Below are 26,528 nucleotides of genomic sequence, written 5' to 3'. Positions count from 1 at the left end.
GCTTGCTGTAATTAATTTTGGTGGTTCCTGCACATGTCTGTAATCATAGGAAAAAAGGAAAATGTCTCCACCATAATCTATGCAAAAGTTATTGTATTCCAACTGATGAGAGGTGCTGTACAAGCCACAGGGAGCGATCATTGTTTACATATTTCACTATTCTTTTGTTTGATCAAACATAATTCACTGTGTTTGGACCACATCAGACATATAAAAGGATTACTCATGCAAATCACCTCAAAAACAGAGGAGAATGGCCCTGAAGCGCACAGCATAAGGTAAGAGATGACGGCTGTCTGTGCTATCTGGGGCTGCTTAGGGATCATAAATGTATTGTTTTCACTTCTGCGCCATGGAAACACAGAGATTCATTCTTTGTTTGATATGTGAATATAATTCAGTAAAAAGAATGCTAGAACCATATGAGCACCGGCAAGAGCTTTCATTTGAGCTATAACTTGTACATGTGTCATATGAAAAATATGAAAATGAACCAATGTAAAATGCCCTGCTCGGGTATCCAAAATACTGTGTATTTAAGTGTAAATAACTTTGGTACAGTAGAATAAAAACCAAAGTGATGCATATGTGCATAAAATATAGATTCTACACTTTCAAACGACACCACTTAAGGGGGTCTGGTGCAATGCCGGCCCTTTAAATCTTAAAGCGAATGTCGATGACGTCACGGACCTGGTACTGGGTCCGCAGAGTTTAACTGGTTAATAAGTCAGGTTTATTAATGGCGGATTCGGTTTCATAAATAAAATTTATGATAGTTTAAATCTCAGTTACTCTGGCAACCTATGCTGGGGAACTAGCCTGGTCCAGGGAAGGTTAACTCTCAGGCTTAGTCTTAAGTTCAAGCTTAATCAAAGTAATGTTTACATTCACCTGCTGTAATCTGATGCTATTTTTATTTCACTTAACCTCTTAATAATGATTGAATCTTTATAGTCACTTAATAGTAAATATATATACACCAAACATCTTTAAAAAAAAACAATAACACATTTAAATTCAAATAAGTTATTGCAAACTAAACAAATACAAACTACAACAATTCTACTAAAACTAAAATTTATATTTTTTTTATGTTTCTTTTGATCTTTTTTTCTTCTGTTTATTAATTTTTTATTTAATATTTTCCCCCCAACATATTAATTTGGGTGCACAAATTTTTTGACTGTAAGAAACTCGACACAGACGATCATAAAACCCTACTGTCAGCTAGCGTTTTGGAAGTGTTATTACAGAGCAACACAAACAGCACGCAGAAGTATAAATCAGCCTTTAGTGGACTTAATTAGCACAGAGCCCATTTCAACACACTGAATAATAATCTGACAAGTGAATCCATCTCTAAACAGTCTACAACACCTAAACATTCACACAAACCTTCAGTTCTGACAGCAGAACTGCCTACAATTCCCAGAAGGCCGTTCAGGGATCTGTGAGGCCCGCAGGATAAGATTACCCCATTACAGAGATCTGAAGAGGGCTTTGAGCACCAAACACTCATACACTGGCCAGGCTGAGGGGGAGAGTGCTAACACAGAATAATGCAGGGCTAAATGGATAAAAGAAAGCTATCAGGAATATTGCAAACTGCATATTTCACAGCTGCAGAGGAGAACAAGGTGATTGGTTACTCAGCATTTTCATGCGGAGAGATGACCGATTAGAAGATGAGCGTTTGGGATATGATAATACCACAGTACTTAAGAGATTCTGGGTCAATCCTAGCCTCGCACCAAAACCACTGAATTATACATACAGCATTCCCTTTCAATTATGAAATAAAATAAAATAAAAAGTATTTAAAAGTTAATACTTTAAATAAAATAAATTATACCATCAAAATAAATAAAAATATATATAATATGAAAGAAAAAAAATAAACAATAATAAATATTAAAAATAATAAATCTATATAAAAATGTATTTAAAAATAAATAATAAATACATTATATATATATATATATATATATATATATATATATATATATATATATAGAGAGAGAGAGAGAGAGAGAGAGAGAGAGAGAATATAGAAAAATGAATAAAATAAAAATAACAATAAAAAAATATATATTTATAATAAAAAATTCTATTTAAAAATAAAATAAAAATATATAATATAAAACAATAGAAACATACTGAACAATAGAAAATAATAAATAAAATAATAGATATTAAAAATAATCAAAATCTATATAAAAAATTATATTTAAAATAAAATAATAAATATATAATATAAATAAAAAGAAAAAATACTAAATAAAAAATAAATATATTATATAAATGAAAATAAAAATAAAATAAAACTATAAATATACAATATAAATAAGAAAAATAAAATTAAAATTAAAAAATAATAAATATATTGAAAAATTTATTAAATTAATTCATTTATTTAAAAATAAAATAATAAATGTATAATATAAATGAAAAGAAATAATAAATTAAATGAAATTATATATATATATATATATATATATATATATATATATATATATATATATATATATATATATATATATATATATATATATATATTTATACTTATAACTGACATAACAAAATAAATGAAATATCTTTGAATTAATGAATGCAGTCTTCTGAATGCAGGAAATACTCAGATGACCTCCTGCAACATTTGCAGCAGACAGAGCTCAACGCATGATTTAGCACATCCCACAACGCTGTGGGCTCAATTTGACCTTACATCTCCACTGCGATTAATGAACCTAAAGTTACACCTACAGTTTGCATCTCTCAACACATTTCATCACACTGCCGAACAATTTCCACACAAACCTGAATTAATTTACGCCTAAAGGTGTTTTGCTTGTGCAAGATTACGACGCTTGCTGAACTACTCTTCACATTATGTTAGAAATCTCTTTCAATAAAATAAAAACAAAAATTAAATTAGTTAAAATTCTCACAAAACTACTGATTAATTAAAATTATGCGAGTATTTTGAGCAGAATTTGTACTTTTTTTTAAAGAGGTTGCTTCCAAGTAATTGTTTTCATCGTTTCATTTCTTTAAATAGCATGATGACTTATTCTATAGTGTTAACCGAATAGATGTAAAGTTCATCTGCTGCTATTGGCACAAAGCATGAGCATCAGTAACTCTAGATCCGGGCTGTGTTTGCCCGTTTATTAGCTATATGCGATCTAATGTGTGTGTATGCCGTGTATAACATTTTTTCCCAGTTTTATTATACACCAGGTGAGAGAAATCCCATTTATATTGTTAAGCTACAACATGAATCAGTTGTATTGCTCTTCAAACCACACAATTACATGTTTGGGAGCTTTATGTGCTGACGTTTAATGAGCAACAGCGAGCAACAGAAGCTGCCTTATTTGCCTCCGCTAATAAGCAAGCAAACCTATTTCATCAGAGACCCCGGGCCTCATTTAAGCTCCTTACCGCTTAAGATACCTAATCACCAGCTGGTCCCTTAGATCCGTTAAACAACTTCTTTATTATCGTTTACAAGTGGTGAAATGTCCAGAAGGTCACAGAGAACAAGCCCTAAAAATCCTGTTCGGACTGAGCAAGAGTGATTGTCCTGGATCTAGTCCGGTTATGTAGTTTTAATGGAACCAGGGTCCAAATCTAGAGATCTATTCACTTCATTGTCCTGCAGTCCCCCCCTCTTTAATTCACAAGAGAAAAGCGGGACTACGGAAGGGGGTGCTGGTGGCTGGAGAGGTCAGCAGGGGGTCAGTTTCATTTCAAAGCCCAGGGTTCGAGCTCCAGCATCTGAAGGAGGGGTGTGCAGGTCTTTGGACGGTCCAGTAGAGAGCCAAAAGTCTCTAGCAGAGTGTGAAAGAGGAAAAACGGTCCATGCATGTGTGCTTAAAATTCACAAATGAAAAGCCTGAACCTTTGAATGAGAGCAAAAAAAAGGTCTTCAGTGAACAAAAGGGAACAAAAGTCCTCGAGGTTAATTATTTTACAGCTACAATGAGATTAAACATGACCAAAGAGGATACTCTGGGAATTACTTCTGCCGCGCTGCCTTGATCCCAATTAAAGTTTTGTAACAAAGTTAAATCACATTACAAGCACACGCATGTGCACGAAACGTTCCCCTCGGAGAACAACATACAAGTAGAGTACAACGTAGGAATTCATAGCATTCGTAAAACTGCATGCAAAGATTAATATTCCTACTTTCCATAAGATTCTGTGCACAACCAGTGCACGCATTACTATCCCACAATGCCACAGGAGAGATGACAACATGTTCACACTTACAATTTCAACACAGGCTCATTGTGGATGTGTACCCCTGTCTACATTCTGGAGAGTGTGAATAATGTAGCCAGAGGTATGTATGGCAGCATTTCGTCGCGAACGCTACAGGGCGGTATGATGCCGCTGACGGCTCTGTTCCTTTCCGTGCTACCAGCTGACTGCTTACCTCCATGTGAGGTGTTACCAGTTGCCCAGTCGCTCACAGCGTACGTCAGCAGACTTGGAGCGCGGAGCACAGTTGACAACGGGGATCGAGTTGTTTCAGAAAGAAGGTAAACAAAAGCAAAAAAATGTAATAAATAAATAAATAAACAACAGGCTGAAAACGTGGTGAAATCACGCAGATGCGATGGCTTTTCTTTTGTAGATTGCCTCTGAAAACACTATCGGTTGGGTTTAGGGATGGGGGTGGGTCAGTCAGTCAGTCAAAAGCTGCGTCCTAAATAGCATACTTCCATACTATACAATACTCTAAAATCAGTAAGCGAGCCGAGTAGTATGTCCGAATTCATAGAATTTGAAAAACAGTATGCGAGAAGTACCCGGATGACCTACTACTTCTGGCGAGATTCTGAAGTGCACATCCAATGCATGCTACACTATGGTATGATGCCCTGCAAAAGAATTCATGACAAAATGGCGGATGTAGTACTTTCGAATTCCATTCATACTGCTCACATTCATATGTATAGAATGTACTTTTCTAATTGCCTAGTACATTTAAATTCAGTGCAGTACCTACTGAGTAGTAGGTGATTTCAGAAGTAGCCAGTCAGTCGACAGTAAGCTTGCCTGGTCAGCTGAAGTGTATATATTGCGCCATCTGGTGGATTTACGGGAGAAGAGGTCGTGCGAGAGAAATTTAGGATTATCAAAAAAGTGGACGCAGCGCCCTCTGGTGGATTTGCATAAACAAAAACTGCGAGCAGACGTACCTCCGGTTACGTATTTCGTTGTACCCAGAAATCTAGACCTGGGTACGTATCCGTAATGAGCCCGGGTTGCACCGTACAGTTCTCAAGGTTCTCCCATTACTCAAAGTCTCCACCGCCGCCAACCAAAAATTAAACACGCATTGTATTTTTGATTACATGTCATTAAAGTTCCCATGACTGTTTAACTTTTTTTCGTATTCTGACGCAGTTCCAAGAAAAACAAAATATTAATTGAAACAACAGTGGGCGTGGCTTGTTTTTTCTACAGCGAGCTGATTGGATGTAGTAAAATAGGCGGCGTTTTATTCAGAAACATGGGGGAAAGGGTTTGTGGAGAGTTATTACACCCTAACAGACTCCTCCTCCTCACCATTTCTGTTTGTTGTCAGAACTGACAGCTGGAGGGGGCGTGGTTAAGTATATTAGCCCCGCCCCCAATACCTCAGACAGACACAATCTGAGAATTGAACTCAAAACAAACAGGAAGTGCATTTTCAGATTTCAATTTTAGATTACGACGGCAAACTATAGCTGCGTCCCAAATCGCATACTTATGCACTATTCTATGCCATTTTGTAGTATAAGTAGTGTGTTTACAATGAAAACTCTAAAAATACTAAGTGCACTTTAATTACCCGGATGATGCACTCATTCAGCCGCTAAAATGAAGTGTGGAGTGATGGACACTTTATGCACTCAATGACCGCAGGTTTGCTCACGTAGCAGAAGGGGCGGAGCTATCGGGCGCACATGTTGGATAACATTATTTATTTTGGATGGCGAGAATGATTACAGCGCATCCTGATGGTGAATGCGGCAATACTCACGGCAGGTATTATCTGATAATTCGGTCGTTTATTTCACTGATTTGGCGACCGTCAAACGTCATCAGGGAAACGGTTTGAATTTCCGCTTAGTAAGAAAAAACATTAGTGCACCATTTGGGACGACACTACATACATATACTATCCTGTTGAGTGTGTAAGTGCATAAGTACATAGTGCATGAGTGCACAGTGTGCCATTTGGGACGCAGCCTGCGCTTTGTTTCTTAATGACATGCACAGATGAATTGTTCACTAACAAAGCTAACAAAATAAGCTAACAAAATCAACATGGTTAGTTTTGACTTCATGTGCACTTTTAAGATGTCTTTAGTCCTTGTTGTGTTCACACTGTATGTTTATTGGAAAAAAATACATAAAATAGAAGCAGAATCAACTGCATTGTTTATGCTCAGAGACTATGAAATGACATCCTTCAAAACACACACACACACACACACACACACACACAGTGAAAGCAGTGACCTATCACACGCAAATAATTAATAAAAGCCTCCCTGTGTACGGCTCCACTGAGAGCTAATGTTGATTTTGCCATGCAGGCCTTTGACACTGAAAGAGAAAAAGACACTTCCTGTTTTCTCTTGCCTTCTCTCTTTCACTCCTCTTCCCCTTTTCATTTTGAAACACAACCGGCCTTTTCTTCCAACCAAGAGGGCGATGTCTAACAGAGCAGCATCTAACTCACTGCGAGAGACATCATCAATCGACGCTCTCATGTCCGTGAATCAGGGTTGGTGGGTCTGGACACGGTTTTCAAGGGAAGCCCTCGGGCGAACTCGCTACTAGCTGCGTTTTAATCGCACGTCTTCCTGCCTGCCAGAAACTGAGACTAATGTCACAACTGGGTCACAGAAACATACCTCTGACCCCTTTGACTATCGCTTCCTGTGCAGTGAACTTAACGCATTCAACTGCACATAATCTACTGCCTTGCACAGAGTTTCCTGTGGAAACTGCATGAAGAACACTGCAGAGATGGTCTTATTGAGAGATGACAACACACACACTTAATACACTTCACTGAACATCTACACTTATATACTATATAACTGCATGTTAACTATGTTTATATATAATAACTTTAAGTGTTAAAAGCTACAGCGGAGAAAAGAAGTGTTGAACACGTCAACATTTTTCTCTGTAAACTTATTTCTAAAGGTGACGTTGACTTGAAATTTTCACCAGATGTTGGTAACAACCTAATAAATCCATATAGGCAAGGAAAACACATCTAATTAGTGTACAAATTAAGTTCTGTGTAATAAAATGAAATGACGCAGGGAGAAAATGTTAAACACATGAAGAAAGGGAGGTGTAGTTTGGCAGTGAAAGCCCAGACAGCAGCTGAAATCTCTCAGTAGTTCTTCAGCAAGCCTCTGCCCTTCCTTAGTGTAAATGAAGATCAGCTGCTTCAGTCCAACATCTACATTAGCAGGAGGATGAAGATGAACCCAGGGTGGACATTTCAGCAAGACAATGATCCAAAACACAGCCAAAGAGACTCTCAAATGCTTTCAGAGAAAGAAAATCAAACTATGGAATGGCCTAGCCAATCCCCTGACCTGAATCCAATAGAGAATACAAAATAAAGCTCAGATTAGATAGATGACACCCACAGAAACATCAAGATTTGTACACTCAGTTGAAGTCTGTGAGAAACTCACACCTGAGCAATGCATGTGTCATCATTCTCCAAATGAGAGGCGTCTTTAAGCTGCCGTCACCAAAAAAGCCTTTTATATAAAGCAGAAATGATAATAAATACTTTCCTCTACTGATATAGAACTTTTTTGTCTCCTTCTCTGTGGTTTACACCTCTAACCTTGAGTCATGTCTTCAGTTTTCTATGGAAAATATTACACTGCACTGAAGTTCACCTATAAGTAGGCCCACTTTCTGCATTTCTGCATTTCTGCAGATATTTAGCCCATCATTAACTCTGTTTATTTACTTGAGTATATGTGTGTAAATCTAAATTTATTTAGTTTTTTTATTAGTCAAAGTAATATTATTGACTAATGTGAAAAATGCTGTTTGTAGAGTAAAATTTTCTGTCTTTTAGTATATATATTATATGACAAACTTGCTTTGTTTACCAAATAAAGTGAATCTAATTAGATTTGCAATTTAAACATTAAATAAAAGTTAAAAAGGTATAACTTTATATTTCACTAATTAAGGTTTTAGTTATGATACTCCCAAAATAAAACCAAATTCTCTGCAGAAATAGCAGAAAACGTCCGCAGATTCCATCTGACCCTGCCTATAAGGCACTTTTCAGTCTTTGACACATAGCAAAATGTGCACTTTCTGTCATACAGGTGACCAGTACCACAAGTGTTGGTATTGGGACCATCTTACATGCTACTTCTGATGAAGAGAACATTAGGTTTCTGGGCTAGTAAACGTTTCACAACACTTGCATATAGCAATAGTGTGTCTAATATGAGAAAGGTGACATTATGATGAAAATGCTGGCTAGCACATAGCATGCTTTGAAGCTAACTTTGGGTTTAAATGCACGGGACTCCACCCTTTCAGCCCCCAAGGGCCTACACATTTCATCAACAGGAAGTAGAGAAACAGTGACAGACAGAAACAGGTACAGCCCATGTGGCTGTGGAGGAAGTCAATATATTAGTAAGCATCATCTGCAAAACCTAAATGACCTACTCCAACTTCTTCATTTATACGGCAAACAATAGTTTAGCTAGACTTGCGTGTATCTGTGTGCCTGAATTAATCCTAAATGTACAAACTTAAACGGATAGTTCACCCACAAATGAATATTTACACAGCATTTACTGATTTATCATCCTCAGGTTTATCAGAACATTTATGGGTTTCTTTTTTTCTGTTGAACACAAACGAAGATCTTTTGAAAAACATTGGAAACCAGTAGACTTTAACATTTACTGTTGGAAAGACACATCGTCGCTTTAGAATTATAAGGTTCTGTCTGCGTTCTGAATGATTTTGAGATATTGAGCTTCAAAGTTTTTGCATTCTATACAGCAAACAACATGTGTGTAACAGATCTCTTTCATACATTAACTTGACAGAGACTCTAAGGGTTCTCTAAATGTAAATTATCAAAGTTCTCTTACATTTGCAAATTGGAGTAAATAAACCACGGTAAATGCAGATAGAACCTTCTCATTTTGAAAAGTCATTTTCCGCTTGGAATAATAAGGTTCTATCTGGCAGATCATTCATTGAAGCTTTACTTATCAAGAAATACAATAAAAATATATATAGTTTAGTGTTGTAACAATATGTTGATGCTTGAGAAAGTTAAATTTTTGCTTTCTGTAACATTTATTTCATGTTTTAGGATATTTTTTTTCTTTTAAAATTAAGCATACAAGGCTGGGCTAAATATTTATTTTTTTCAGTGCAGCTGTTAATTTTATCTAATTAATATGTTCATATTTATAACATTTTATGCTTAAAATAAATTATTAAATTATATTTATTGAATTATTTGCCCCATGAAATAAATAAAGTATTTGCCCTTCAAGACTTAATATTAAACTTATAGACTTTAAAAGAAACAGACGACGAGCAAATGAGTTTAATAAACACTGAAAAGTGTTTCACTGACTATATATACACAAATAAAAATATTTCATATTTAATATACAAATTTTAAAATATTCATTTCTTTTACAACAATATAAAATTGAGCATTTCATCTCAATGTTTGCGACGCGTTGGCGCAGTGGGTAGCACGATTGCCTCACATCAAGAAGGTCGCTGGTTCAAGCCTTGGCTGGGTCAGTTGGCATTTTTGTGTGGAGTTTGCATGTTCTCCCCGTGTTTGCGTGGGTTTCCTCTGGGTGCTCTGGTTTCCCCCACAAGTCCAAAGACACGCGGTACAGGTGAATTGGATAAGCTAAAATTGGCCATAGTGTATGTGTGTGATTGAGTGTGTATAAGTGTGTGTGTTTTTCCCAGTGTTTGGTTGCAGCTGGAAGGGCATTCGCTGTGTAAAACATATACTGGATAAGTTGGCGGTTCATTCCGCTGTGGCGACCCAAGATTAATAAAAGGACTAAGTTTAAAAGAAAATTAACGAATGAATCTCAGTGTCAAGAAATGCTTCTAAATCATTACATTTACACACATTTCAATTTCGCGTGGTGCGGCATTATTTAGTCGACTCTGATTTTGTGTGATTTTGTCTTTCTGGTGTTTCCTGTCAATGGAGCAGTCCGGTGAAATGACAAAGAAAGCTAATCCTGATTGGTCCTCGAGCATGCATTAAAAATGCTGATTGGCTCACAGATAGAACCTTATAGAGCCAAGCTAGAGTTCAACTTCGTAGATACACCTTTTTAGTTTTTAAAATAAAAAGCCTTAAAATGTAAACAACGTATAAAAACACATCCCATAATGTAAATAAGTTGCTATTTAAAAAGAATATGTGAATAACTCAATTTTGACAAAAATGTCAGATAGAACCTTATAATTCTAAGGTGACGAAATACTATGGAAGACTATGGATTCTTACATAAGAACAACATAAGATAAACTCAGTTTGGATCAAGTGAAGGGTGAGTAAATAATGGCAGAATTGGCATTTTTTGTTGAGCCACCTCTTTAATCATCTGATCTGGTGCTCATTCAAATGATTGCAATAACTACAAGTGCAGTTTAACGTTGACTGAAGTCCCGTGTAGACCAAACTCATCATTTTCCCATTGAAAGCAAAGAAAAGGCTCAAACATTCAGTCTATTCAGCCTAATGGTTACAAAACAGGCAGTAAACAGGCCACCTTTACAAAGGACACTGCGCTGTGGGATGTATGTCAACTTGAGCCTCATTGTGTAGGTTTTTAATAGACATACTGGTTTTGTCAGGAGTAAAGTAACTACTTGAACACATCAATGAACATTACTGGGTGTATCAACAGACTCTTTTGAACTGAGTTTGATTGTCAAGTGATTATTTATTATATACACTACCTGACTAAAGTCTTGTCGCCTATTCAAGTTTTAGGAACAACTAATAATAACTTGACTTCTAGTTGATCATTTGGTATCAGAAGTGGCTAATATGAAAGGCAAAGGCCTCTAGATTATGATTATTTTACCACAACAAAATATGATCATGCCTTGATTTTTAATGATTTCATGAGGACAGTAAGGTCCGACTTTGCTTAGGCGAAAGTCTCTTCACTGAACAGAAATAATGTCCAGTATAGAATATAAAGTCCTGCTGCAGTGGAGACAGAATGAATATTGTGTCTGACTCCATCATGAGCTTGGAGGACTGCATCCATACATCTCTGAGTCAAATCACTGATTAATAAAGTCATCTGGAATGGCAAAGAAAGCGTTCTTGCAGAACTTTCAGAGTTCATCAAGAGTCTTTGTGTTCATCTTTAATGCCTCCTCCTTCATCTTACCCCAGACATGCTCAATAATGTTCACACTGGTGTCTGGGCTGGCCAATCCTGGAGCACCTTGACCTTCTTTGCTTTCAGGAGCTTTGATGTGGAGGCTGAAGTATGAGAAGGAGCACTATCCTGCTGGAGAATTGTCCCTCTTCTGTGGTTTGTAGTGTAATGGGCAGCTCAAATGTCTTGATACCTCAGACTGTTGATGTTGATCATCCACTCTGCAGATCTCTCCATACTGAATGTAACCCCAAACTATGACTTCTCCTTCATCAAACTTGACTAATTTCTGTCAGAATCTTGGCTCCATGCTGGTTCCAGTAGGTCTGCAGTATTTGTGATGATTGGGATGCAGTTCAGCAGATGATTCATCAGAAAAAAATCAAATTTCTGCCTCTTTTACAAATGATCAACTAGAAGTCAAGTCATTATGTGTTGCTCTTACAACTGAGATCAACGACAAGACATGTGTCAGGTAGTGTAGTCAACATTTGAAGTGGATCAAAAAAGGTATCAAATTCTCCCAAGAAGAGAATGGGTGCTGTTCAGAGCTACAACTAATGCTTGGATTGGTAATCGGTTAGTTGAGTAATTATTATATTTAACTGGGTAAATTGAGTTGAGTTAGAGTAATTAGGTAAGTCATTGTATAACAGTGGTTTCTAGACGATCAAAAACAAAGATTGCCTGAGGGGGCTAATAATATTGAATATAATATACTAATTTAATACTATTAATAATATTAAAATGGTTTAAAAATATATATGAAAACTGCTTTTATTCTAGCCAAAATAAAACAAATAAGACTTTCTCCAGAAGAAGATACTGTGAAAAATTCCTTGCTCTGTGAAACATCATTTGCGAAATATTTAAACAAGAAAACATAATAAATAATTTGACTTCAACTATAACTCTTCCTTTTCTCGGAGATGGGTTGCGGCTGGAAGGGCATCCGCTGCAAAAAAACGTGTTGGATGAGTTGGCGGTTCATTCCACTGTGGCGACTCCGGATTAATAAAGGGACTAAGACGACGAAAAAAATGAATGAATGAATAAGTCTTCCTGAGGATGCCAAAGATCTTAAAACCTACCCTAAAGTGTAGTGGAAGTTGTTCCCATAAATGAGGCAATTACGAGTCTGCTTCCCAGGAGCCTCAGCGATTAACACAGCCCCATCCCCCCCCCCACCCCACACACACACACACACACACACACACACAAGCATTCCCAGCCAGACCCTTGAGAAAAGATCAAGCCATGCCAGTAGGAAGCAGACTGGACACATAAACAGGTCAGGCCTTTCTCAAACTGACAAACGCAGGCAATTATCTGGCAACCATTTGGGCTCAGTTCAAAGTGAAAGTCTGAAAACTGTTAAGGTCCCCATGAATTTAAAAAAACAACTTTTTCAATGTTATTTTCATCAGTATTGATAGTTTTTAGGATCTCTATGAGCTAGTGCGCACCACAACAGTGACACAAGTTGCGTTTATGAGATATAAAACTGATATAAACATGCAAAGCTTGTAGTTTGTCACTTCCGCCTGAATGGATCAACGGTTTTATTCACGTCACCTCAAACTTCAGTTTTTCATCAAATCTTCTGACCAATCAAATGATCTCTAGCTTCTGACATGCCCCGCCCACTTCAAAATGCTTTGTATTTGATGCGCTTGAGCTTAACCACTCTCACTGGCAGAGCTGCGAGAAAACAAAACACTATTGGCTGTTTTTTTTAAAGGGGAGGAGCTACACAATGTCCATGTCCCGCCCTCTCTTTGTGTTTTAGTTGAAATTACATCAAACACTGAATAAAAAAATGCACATTTCAAAACACTTCACGAGACCTTTAAGCGATGTTAAAAGACTCCCATAGAAATCATCAGACTGTAGTGCTGTTATCTCGATAACCTAGAGGAATTCATGAGAGACTCTTTGACTATAGACTGTCTGCCGCCACGGTATGGATAACCTTCGTCTTTTATCAGGCAAGAAAATCATCAGCAAAACTAATTTGTGTCACTTTGCGTCTAATTATAACATCGCTGTTGAGTCAACACTTCTGGAGAACGTCTCGCTTGACTTTACCAGGAGGGTGGAGGCAAGGAAAGATGGCCTGCAGATGACATACACCCAAGGGACGACACACACACACATATTACGGACACAAACTCCCACCCACAGAGGCACAAACACAATCCATCTCTCAACCGCAGGCTTTGATGGTGATAAAGAGGAAATGAGGTAGAAAAAGGGTCAGCTCATGAGAAGTGGAGCTGAGTTTGCTACTTGTTCAAGTTGAGGTCAGAAACTCACACTGTGGCAAGGACACTGTGTTTCAGTAATAATAGGGAAGTACACTTTAAGAAGTGCTGGGTTATGCACAATCCATTTGTGTTGGGGCAACATAAAGGAATTAAGTTAACTTATCAATCATTTATTCATTAGTTTTCCTTCGGATTAGTCTCTTAATTATAAGGGGTCGCCACAGCGGAATGAACTGCCAACTTTTCCAGCATATGTTTTACGCAGCGGATGCCCTTCCAGCCGCAAACTAGTTCTCGGAAACACCCATACACTCTCACATTCACACACAAACACTTCGGCCAATTTAGTTCATTCAATTCCCCTGTAGCACATGTGTTTGGGCTGTGGTAGAAACCCACGTCAACACAGAGAGAACATGCAAACTCCACACAGAAATGCCCATTGGCCCAGCCAAGACTCGAACCAGTGACCTTCTTGCTGTGAGGCGACAGCGCTAACACATTTTTTTAAATTCAGAATTTGATAAATTACTTGCAATTCTACCTGATGACGGTCGTTGTAAAATGAACCAGGATTTGTCAATACTGACATACATTAAATCAAATAATAAGAATAAGTCATTTTACATATAAATGGCACCTTTTTAAACACCCAAGGTCAAAACAATTAATAAAACATTACCAAACATAATTTCAAATACATGAAAAATTTAAAACATCTTAAAAAAATAAACAAAATACAGACAATAAACCACACATGAATGCTAGATTACATTACATTACACGACTTGATGAGTCAGAATCAATCTGAAGACTTTGGCCAGTTAGAGCTGCTGAGCTTTACATAATAACTGCAGTGTATGATTAGTGCAGGCTCCAAAATTGTACTTCCAAGATTAGGATTACATCAAGATGGAGAATATAAAGTATTATATAATCTGACTGAGTCAAAATTAGAGGAAAGACTGCAAGGTTCTTTTTATTTTCATAACCGAATAAGTCAGACCAGCCTGAAGAGCTTTATGAACCCTTTTCAGATTACCGGGTGTCTCAGTCAGCATAGTTGGTGATCTTAGAGCGCAGTAAATGGGAGAGAACAACAAATATTCTTTTTTAAATCCTATTTGCTGGAATAATAAAAGAAAAAACGGTGGTGTTATCAAGACTGATAATGGCAGCAAGAAGAAAGAACAACGGTCCTACTTCTGTAAACTCTGCTTTACAAACACAAGCGGTAATTTGTGTTTTTTTTGTTTTGTTTTTTTAATTTGATGCAAATATGATATACTACATACATAAATACATATAAAGGTTTGTACATTTTTTTAAAAATCCAAGTATTAAAAACTTGAGGATTTAAGATGCTCATGACCGTTAAGCGTGTCATAACAGTCTTGTGAAAAGGCTCCATTGACATCAGAGAAAAGTGAACAATTACAAATTAGTATTACCAATGTCAACGATAAAACATTATCAAATAATACCTGTTCTTTTGATCTTGTATGACTTGATGTATAAAACGTTGTCATTGTACCCCTCTTTTAATTAGAATTACAGCTTGATTCTAATAATAATAATAATAATAATAAATAATAATTCCTTACATTTATATAGCGCTTTTCTGGGCACTCAAAGCGCTTTACACATTGGGGGGGAATCTCCTCATCCACCACCAGTGTGCAGCATCCACCTGGATGACGCGACGGCAGGCATTTTGCACCAGACCGCTCACCACACACCAGCTGATCGGTGGAGAGGAGACAGAGTGATGAAGCCATTTATGATATGGGGAGGGTTAGGAGGCCATGATGGACAGAGTCCAGTGGGCACACCGAAAAAAGTGTTGAATGAAGAACTGTTGCAAACAATTTGTCTGTGTTGAATTTAAACAAGCAAATTAATTTTAATAATGTTCAACTTAATTAGTTTGTTTAAATTCAGCCCAAATAAACGTAAAAAAAGGTACAAAAATTGAGTAAATCCAAGGAATCATCTTTGAATAATTGTTTTCAGTGCAGATTTGGCCAGGATGCCGGGGTTAAACCTCTACTCCTTTTCGAAGGACATCCTGGGATTTTTAATGACCACAGAGAGTCGGGACCTCGGTTTAACGTCTCATCCAAAAGACGGCGCTCACTGAGCAGTATAGAGTCCCTATCACTATACTGGGGCATTAGGACCCATGCAGACCACAGGTTGGGCGCCCCCTGCTGGCCTCACTAACACCGCTTCCGGCAGCAACCTAGCTTTCCCATGTGGTCCCCCATCCAGGTACTGACCAGGTGCAGCCCTGCTTAGCTTCAGTGGCCAACCACGTGAGGGTTGCAGTGAGCGAGCTTCTGGCTTATTCTGCTATAAAAGTGCTTTCCAGTGTGGGGGTTAACTCGTAATATTGACTTAAGTCAATGTTTATAATTATGCAAATACACTGTAAAAAAATGCTGGGTTCCACACAATTCCTTCATGTTGTCCAAACACAAATTGATTAAGTTAACTTAATTGTTTATACAAATTTAAGTGGATTGAACTTAAAACAATTAAGTTCTCCCAAAACAACTCAAGAACTGTGTTGATTCAGCAAGGTGACTCAATGGTTAGCACTGTCGCCTCACAGCAAGAAGGACGCTTGTTGGTTTGGAGTTTGCATGTTCTCCCCGTGTTGGCGTGGGTTTCCTCCAGGTGCTCCAGTTTCCCCCACAGTCCAAACACATGCGCTATAGGTCAATTGGATGAAGTAAATTGGCTGTAGTGTATGAATGTGTGTGTGAATGTGAGTGTGTATGGGTGTTTCCCAGTACTGGGTTGCGGCTGGAAGAGCACCCGCTGCGTAAAACATATGCTGGAATAGTTGGCGGTTCATTCCGTTGTGACGACCTCTGATAAATAAAGGACTAAGCTGAAGAAAAATGAAATGAATGAATGTTTACACATTTTTAAGTAAATTCAACAAATCTCCTTTTACAGTGTATGCTACGTAATGTTTTCGGCATCATGGTCTTCACGGGATACAAATTTCATAAGTGCACTTGGAGGCAATAATGAAAACACGCAATAAACTGTACAAAAAAATAGTACAGTTAATGTGGACATCAAGATTGGAGAAGTCTAGAATGTGTAATCAGAGAAAACTCTACAGTTACATTATAAATGTGGAGACTCTGTAAATCTGCCACTATGCTGACACGTTTGGTGTTTGTAGCTCCGCCCCCTTTTAAAAAAAGAGCCCAATCTCATTTGAATTTAAAGCGACTGTCACCAAAACGGCACAATCATGCTCAAAGCCTAAAAGGGTCAGTTACAAAACATTGTTTGTGTACTATTTTAAGCTGGGACACCAGAGACTTATTTTGCATCTTGTAAAAAGGGAGCAGAAGGGGTCTTCTTTAAATAGCACTCTCCCTTTGTGATGCTCAGCAGAACACGTGGGTCCACTTCATTCATTGATGTAATCCCCCCTCCTTCTCTTTCCGTTTGCAGGTGTGACCAACATTATACACACACACACACACACACACACACTATACAAATAGAGCACATCAGAAACCAGCACGCACCTGCAGTCACACTTCCTAATATATTAATATTGCAGAACCGCAACAGCAGGTCTGTTTGGCCCTTTAAAACAACACGAAGCATGCCCACCAGAGGGGCTTACACATACGCACACATTACACACCCAGACAGTGTATTCGTTCTCCTAAACTGCTCCATCTTCTCCCATCAGGCTGATCTGAGGGGGGATCCAGACAATGCTCAGACCACCGCCTCGAGTCATGCATGCTGCAGCCCGGCGCCGCGCACTGACTGACACGCGCTCCGGTTAAAGCATTGCATGACGGCATTACTGATGTGATTGGCAATTCCGGTGCTCGTTGCACACACAAAAAAGGCGAATCAATAAGACATTAACCTACTGCGATGATAAACCCCGATTAGGGGGTTTAACAAAGGAAATAAGGACGCTGAGATGGAGCGCGCGCACGCGTCTTTGTGTCATTATCACCTTGCAGACATTCCTGCATCATCTGATGTCCTTCAGCAGTTATGCAAAACTTATGAATTAAATGCACCTTACTGTATGCCATATGCATTGCAAACTTCTGAGTCTGTGCATCATGCATGTCATTATGCATGCATGTAACATGCATGTTGCAGTACATGGAAACTAGTTCGCGTGCATGCGTTTCATAACTGCAGATCATTTATAATATCATATTTATTAATGTCCATTTGGGTCTTACCTTGCTGAGTACACACCCATAGAAATGCAACACTGCTGTTTATATAGTATATAAACTCATATAATGTTGTCAGTGTAAATAGTAAAGCAGTGCTTGATGAATACCACATCTATATACATGTATATATAACATCACTACCAGTGCATTACATGTGAAACAGCGTGAAATGTAGGCTGTATGGGTACAGCCGGCGGATTCTGACAGCAAGGCTTACCTTAAAGAGACCTTGACAGAGCAGTCGTTTTGAGTCGCCATGCTTTGCGCTGTTGTTTCACCTCGCCCGTCAAAAATGAGAAGTGATGCTGTGAAGTTCTCAAAGTTTACGCGCGAGCCGCACACAGTGTTGTGCGTTAACAAGCGCGCGACCCCGCTCCGTCAGTCAGCGTTAATATTACGTATCCACACATCGCCGCTCACCTCTATAAAACTATGTGTAATGATGTGTAACCCGCACGGCATATGACGGAGATTGGCATTTCTTCTTCTTTCGAGCTCATATCCTGTCATATGTGCGAGAGGTGCACGAGCGTACATCCGAAAGCGCACACGGCTTCTGATATGTATGTACGTTCAATGTGCAGCTCTACTCTCAGAGGTGTGGGCGTGTCTTTGAATACACGATTGACAGCCGTCTCGACCACACAGAGCTGCTGGTCCCGCCTACTTAACGATGTCATTGACTAATCAGAGCTCAGAAGAGATCTCTGTTTTAAAAGCCGACTCAGCGACTCGTCTAACCTAAACGCTGCGTTGATCTACTTCACTGAATCGGTTCGTTCGAACGATTCGCTCCTGAACAAACCTGTTGAAAACGTATGCACCGATTCGTTTAGGCTTTATTCTAATTGTTCTGAGAAGTGACTGTTTAATATGTTTACGTTGTTTTATTAGGAAGTGTATAAGGTTGTTAATTATTAGCTTCGTTTAAAACTCAGTTGATTTAAACAAAGAGAAAGTGAATTTTAATGCCCTTCAGAAACAACCACAGTTGTATAAATCCAGATTTTGGCACATTGATTGGCATTTATTTTACCAGTTTTGCAACATATATCATTGTTAAACTGTATTAGTGTAGCAAAACCATAATTAGTTTAGAAAAAAACATGTTAATTTTCCTAAAGAGTGTCAAAACTTACAGTGTGAAAAGCTTTATTTGTTATTCTAGAACATCCCTTATATAAAAATACCTTTTAAAAAATCTTATACAAAAATACCTTTTAAAAAAATACACAAATGTATTTTTTGTACAGTTTATTCTTGGTAAATATGGCTGTAATATTAATATAAAACTATGTAAAACAAACTCTGATGAAGTCAATTTCAACAGGAAATGACAAATAATACACAAAATAAACTGAATAATAAAGATGACAATTAGACTACTTTGTAATAATTGAAGCTGAATTTACGATTCACAATAATCAATCAAAAAATAAACAGAGTCTGTATAAATAAACTGTCCATAAATGCAGATAGACACATACTTTTTTATGGATAACTTGATAAAATATGCATTATTAATAAAAACATTGGCCGACATCTTTAGTTTTAAAAAGATAATGGAAGGTTTATTTCGGAGACCCAAAACACCCACAATACTTGAATCCCACACAAACTTTACACACTGATGTATTCCTTTCTACAGTTCATTTCCTGTAGTAAATATGCCTGCAGATTATATATAACAGTGTAAAACTAACTATGATAATCTCATTTTCAACAGAAATGACAAATAATAAACAACATACATTAAATACACACCAAAAAAATGACAATTAGACTTAATTATTTCATAATAACTGAAGCAGAATTTTCGATTCACAAAAAACAATCAAAATATCAGTTATAAAAATATTTTGTCCAGTTTTCAGGACAAAATGTTCATAAATACACATACAAACAATATTTTTAATAGAATAGTTGGTCAAATATGCATTATTATTCAAAACTATTTCATTAGCCTACATTTTTTGCTTTAGAAAATAATAGAAGATTTATTTTGGAGACCCAAAACACCCGCAAATCTAGAATCACCCATAAACTTTACACATTGATGTACGTTTTTTCTACAGTTCATTTCCTATAGTAAATATACCTCCAGATAATATATAACAGTGTAAAACTAACTATGATGAACACAATTTCAACAGAAAATACAAATAATGCACAACATTCAATTCAATTCACCTTTATTTGTATAGCGCTTTTATAATGTAGATTGTGTCAAAGCAGCTTCACATAAAAGATCATAGTAAATTGGAACAGTCTAGTTCAGTATTTAAGTTCAGATACATAAACATGAACATAAACTAAACACAAACAACAACAAAAAATGACAATTAGACTTAATTATTTCATAATAATTAATGCTGAATTTATGATTCAGGAAAGTCCATCAAAATAAGCATACTGCAGCAGAGTCTTTAAGCTAACACTTTCAGGACAAAATGTCCAAAAATACACATATAAACATTATTCATTAATGGAATACTTGATAAAATATGCAGTATTATTCAAAACAGTTTCAGTAGCTTATCTTTGGTTTTAAAAAGATAATAGAAGGTTTATTTTGAAGACCCTTTAGTAAACACCTACCTAAATGGCCAAACATGCTAGTCTAACATGGACAAGGTTAGAAAGATGGATTTCAAGTAATATATATTTCCGCAGTTAACGAAAAATAATCTTGTATTTTGAAACCCACAAGCCACCAAAGTTCCTCAATATATTCACAGGTCCTGTGCAAACCCAAACACAGAGAATATTGGATTATATCACTCTGATGACTGACATGTAGAAGATTAGGAAACGACTTCTGCATTAAAAGTGGAAGCATGAACTCCAGTTTAAACAGCCACAGACATCTGTGAGGAACAGACGTGTGGTTTAGATGCTTCAGTTTATAAAGTGCCTCTATTATTATCAATTTCAACCATCACGCAGTTTTGTACAGATTAAAGTTCATTCATTTTCCTTCGGGTTAGTTCCTTTATTCATCACAGGTTACCACAGCGGAATGTACCGTCAACTTATCCAGATTATATCGAAGAAAGGCATTGGTTGAAATGATACATTTATTGTAACACAACATGCAGGTGGCGCGGTGGCTCAGTGGTTAGCACTGTGGCCTCAGAGTAAGTAACTCGCTGGTTCAAGTCCTGACTAGACTAGTTGGCATTTCTGTGTGGAGTTTGCATGTTCTCCCCATTTTGGCGTGGGTTTCCTCCAGGTGTTCCGGTTTCCCCCACTGTCCAAACATATGCACTATAGGGGAATTGGAGTAACAAAATTGGCCGAAGTGTATGAGTGTGGTTGAATGTGAGTGTGTATGGGTGCTTCCCAGAACTGGGTTGTGACTGGGAGGGCATCTGTTGCATAAAATATATCCCAGAATAGTTGGTGGTTCATTCCGCTGTGGCGAACCCTGATAAATAAGGGACTAAGCCGAAGGAAAGTGAATGAATGAATGAATTTTGACTTCAAGCGGACTTTATAAGGTTCTGTGTTGGGTTTTAATCAAGCTTTAATTATTATGAGACAAAATACAGTGAAGTCCTCATTTAAACCTTTTTCAAAAATATTTCCCAAATGCTGTTTAAATAAAGAGTAACTTTTTTTGCAATACATTTTTAAACATAATTGTTTACTAACTAATTTCGTTTGACTTTAATGCCATGATGACAGAACATAATATTTTGCAAGATACTAGTATTCAGCTCAAAATGTGATTTAAAGGCGACCTATTATGTCCCTTTTTACAAGATGTAAAATAAGTCTGTGACATCCCTATAGCATGTATGTGAAGTTTCAGCTCTAAATACCCCACAAATAATGTTTTTTAACTCTCTGAAACTGACCCTTTTAGGTTTTGATTCTAATTGTGCCTATTTGGTGACTGTCGCTTTAAATTAAAATAAGATTTTATTTCAAAAGAGGGCGGAGCTACGATTGTCTTTGTGTCAGCATAGTGGCAGTTTCAAAATGAGATTGACTTCCTAAGCTAATGAGGGATCCCCCTCTGATGATACCTACAAAGGGAGAATGTCAATCAAAGTGTTTCTGCAGACTGTTTTTATCAAGTGTGATTATGAAAAAAAATATTATGCAATTTTTACCATTAGAAGCTGCTTATACTCACACAATGCTAACACACAACTGTGTTTAAGCCCCTTCTGAATGTGATTTTTGCATAACAGCTCTTCTTTAAAGGCTAATTAGGCAAGTCATTGGACACACTAAAATACAGTCAATATTACAGTTAAATACTGCATAACTTATAAAAAACCATTACTGTACACACTAACATTTATTAGTTGCTCTGACATGAAGAACAGGAATATATATATATTTCTGTGTAACGGAGAGATTTTTTCAACACATTTCTAATCATAATAGTTTTATTAACTCATCTCTAATAACTGATTTATTTTATATTTGCCATGATGACAGTAAATAATATTAGACTAGATATTCTTCAAGACACTTCTATACAGCTTAAAGTGACATTTAAAGGCTTAACTAGGTTAATTAGGTTAACTAGGTTAGGGTAATTAGGCAAGTTATTGTACACCGATGGTTTGTTCTGTCGACTATCAAAAAATATATATAGCTTAAAGGGGCTAATAATATTGTCCTTAAAATGATTTTTAAAAATTTAAAACTGCTTTTATTCTAGTTGAAATAAAGCAAAAAAAAAACTTTCTCCAGAAGAAAAAATATTATCAGACAAACTGTGAAAATTTCCTTGCTCAGTTAAACACCATTTGGGGAATATTTAAAAAAGAAAAGAAAATTCACAGGGAAAAAAAAAAAAAATATATATATATATATATATATATATATATATATATATATATATATATATATATATATATATATATATATATATATATATATATATATATATATATATATATATATATATATATATATATATATCACCACTATATAGATTCACAAGATTCCCATGAGGATGATATTTTGTCTGCAGAAGGATCAGCCTGTAATCTTTTACAAAGAGCACTTTAAAAAGATGCCGTTTGATTAACTCAGAGACCCACAATCCAAAAGGACATAAGAGAGACTCTAGAGTCAGTACATGCTGTCAAAGCTTAAAGGGATAATGTTTAGGATTAAATATGCATAGATCATTCACATAATAAGGCACCATCATAAATCATATTTCAAAAGTTTAAGAATATCCCAGAAACCCCTCTTCTGTGTTTTACAAGCCATGCATACAAACTTTTCATGCTTCGAGGTTTAAAACATCACATGATTTAGAGACTAAGGGATTGTTTTTGTGGTAATCTCGGTCTGGAATGTTGTTTTTTATGCCTTCTCCAATATCAGAACCGTGTTTTGTAATAATTAATCAAATTCTAAGACAAATATGAACCACAAATAAAAAACCATGAAAGAACCTATTTTATTGAGGTTTATACATGATCCGAAAGCCTTATAATTGACGGTTTATTAGGATCAGTCAATATTTGGCTGCTATTTATTTTTTATTTTTTAAGTTTTAAGAATCTAGAATCTGAGGTTTTTAAAGATTAAAAATATTAAGAAAACGTTTAAAGCCGTCTAAATAAAGCAATGCAAATTAGTGATCAAACATTAAGTTTTGATTTACAGGAGGAATTTTACAATATATATTAATGAAACACGATCTTCACTTATCTTCACAACAGAAAAATCTTCACCTTTACAATCTTTGGCCACTGCCAAAAATATTCCCGTGCGACATAAGAGGGTCTAGGGTCAAATATAAGCAAAAACATTGGCATAAAATAAATTATCATAATAATAATAATTTATAATTCATTCATAAAACAAAAACATATATTAAAAAGTAAAGGTGTGTGTTTTATACATATGAATATGAAAATCTTTCTTTTTCAGTACACATGCATTGGAAAAGTTCTAGGGAATTGAATCATAAATAGAAAGAAAACTATGTACACACACACACACACACACACACACACACACACACACACACACACACATACTTACCGGCCACTTTATTAGGTACAACTTACCCTCTTTTGCCTTTAGAACTGCCTTAATTCTTTATGGCATAGATTCAACAAGATACTGAAAATATTCCTCAGAGATTTTCCTCCATATTGACATTATAGCGTCACACAGTTGCTGCAGATTTGTAGGTTGCAAATCTCCCGTTCCACCACATCCCAAAGGTGCTCTATTGGATTGAGAACTGATGACTGTGGAGGCCATTTGAGTACAGTGAACTCATTTTCATGTTCAAGAAACCAGAGATGATTTGCGCTTTGACATGGTGTGTTATCCTGCTGGAAGTAGCCATCAGAAGATGGAGACACTGTGGTCATAAAGGGATGGACATGGTCAGCAACAATACTCAGGTAGGCTGTGGCGTTGATGCTCAATTGGTACTAATGGGCCCAAAGTGTGCCAAGAAAATCCCCCACACCATTACACCACCACCAGCCTGAACCACTGATACAAGGCAGGATAGATCCATGCTTTCATGTTGTTGACGCCAAATTCTGACGCGACCATCCGAATGTGGCAGCAGAAATGGAGACTCATCAGAGCAGGCAACGTTTCTCCAATCTTCTATTGTTCAGTTTTGGTGAGCCTGTGTGAATTGTAGCCTCAGTTTCCTGTTCATAGCTGACAGGAGCGGCACCCGGTGTGGTCTTCTGCTGCTGTAGCCCATCCGCCTCAAGGTTGGATGTGTTGTGTGTTCAAAGAGGCTCTTATGCAGACTTCATTTGTAACAAGTGTAACGAGACCATTCTCATTAAACCCTAGAGATGGTTGTGCGTGAAAATCCCAGTAGATCAGCAGTTTCTGAAATACTCAGAGCAGCCCATCTGGCACCAACAACCACGCCACATTCAAAGTCACTTAAATCCCCTTTCTTCCATATTCTGATGCTTGCTTTGACCTGCAGCAGATCGTCTTGACCTGGTCTTCTTGCCTATATGCAGTGAGTTGCTGCCATGTGATTGGCTGATTAGAAATTTGGGTTAATGAGCAGTTGGACAGGTGTACCTAATAAAGTGTGTGTGTGAGTTAGCATACAGTTAGGAGTTAGACTTAGGCTGCACGATAACTATACTAGATATGAATTAGCAAAGCTAGCTGTGGAATACTATTAATTTGCAGAAAGCAGAAAAGGTTTTAATCATCCTTTTCTCCTATCTGGGAAATGAATGTTTTGCTAACTCACATCTGAATGAGAAATTCAATCTGCTTATGACCTCAAAGCTAATATGGATATGGAAAGACACCACACACACGTTCAGATTATTTCTGACGAGCAACATTTGCTAACTGACAGCCCCACATCAGCGAATGAGACATGCATTTTGCTTTCCCTTTGATGTTTGCATAATCCCTTTTACACAGTTTGCTATATTTAGCTTTGAGGTCATAAGCCGATTCAATTTCTCATTCAGATGTGAGTTAGCAAAACATTCATTTCCCACATAGCAGAAACGGATGATTGAAAGCTTTTCCGCTATATGCAAATTAATAGTATCACGCAGCTAGCTTTGCTAACTCGCATCCATCAATGGGTAATAGTAGAAAAAGTTATGGTGCGGCCTCTTTAAAGTTGTAGTAATAGTTTTTGATGACAGGGCTTTAGTATGCGCACACTTCAGTCGAATGGTCGCCCCACAGCAGACAAAAGCTTCATACAATAGCCAGGAGCGCAGCGGTGCGGCTGACCCATTCAGAGCGTGTGTGAGGGAGTGTGGGGGAGTAGATTAGCCACAGTCCATGCCTGTTTCTGTCCTGTGAATATAGCAGCAGACACACATTTGGGAAGAGCGAGGGAACGGCCAGTCAGCTGACAGCTCTGACTTCATCTAGGTCAGTCTGCTGTGTATGCGTGTGTGTGTGTGTATGTCTGTGCCCCAGGGCTACACACACACGTGACATAAAGACTCCCTCATCTGTCCCCAAATTACATCCATCCTCCCCCAGCAACATCACCATCTGTGGGGGAAAGGGTCTTGCCAAGGCGCCCAGGTTATAGTCCAATATTCACTAGATGTGGTTTCATGTAAAACGTCAATCTGCAAACTGTTGACTTTGTGTAGGCTACTGTATTAGTAGTTAAGACAAAACACATGCAAATTTTGTCAGCATGTTCTCTCCTTTGTTCCGAACCTGTGTGCATTTCTCCTTTTTTTCAGTGTAGACCGCGTCAATGTGGTCATGTCATTGGCCCATGAACATTTCCTGCTTGATATCAAACTATTTCATAACTCTAAAAAGAGGCAATTCAATCATAACTTCATGTTAAAACAGCTATCATAACATTATTTAGAGGTTCTTAATTGCATCTATCTTGAGAAACTGAGACATTGTTTTAAAGGATCACTGAACTCCTTTAACAAAACATGGAGTCCCATGCTGTCAGTCATTGAGAACCTTAACATTTCAGGAACTGCTGACTAGAATTTCGAAAGGGAGAAAGAGAGACTTCTAGTTTTTATTTTACATTTTCATCCTTTGTATTTACCCATATATTTATTTTCATTTATTTTATTTAT

General features: G+C 37.0%; 1 protein-coding gene across 9 annotated transcripts in view; it reads right to left on the bottom strand.

Annotated features, from left to right (window-relative positions):
* The window catches only part of kif21b (kinesin family member 21B), a 124,089-nt gene extending 105,561 nt beyond the window's left edge, over positions 1–18,528 (bottom strand). For all 9 annotated transcript variants that reach the window (XR_012386926.1, XR_012386930.1, XR_012386927.1 and 6 more), the window contains exon 1: positions 18,188–18,528. Coding sequence is in view for 4 of the 9 variants with exons in the window: in XM_073916246.1 (XP_073772347.1) it covers positions 18,188–18,228 (41 nt within the window). In the remaining 5 variants the exon portion in view is untranslated. The remainder of the gene's footprint in view (positions 1–18,187) is intronic.
* Between the last annotated feature and the right edge of the window lie 8,000 nt (positions 18,529–26,528).

This window comes from Danio rerio, chromosome 11 (assembly GCF_049306965.1).
Source record: "Danio rerio strain Tuebingen ecotype United States chromosome 11, GRCz12tu, whole genome shotgun sequence".
Lineage (NCBI taxonomy): Eukaryota > Metazoa > Chordata > Actinopteri > Cypriniformes > Danionidae > Danio > Danio rerio.
The sequence above is the reverse complement of the archived record's forward strand: the minus strand, read 5'-3'. Positions and strand labels throughout refer to the sequence as shown.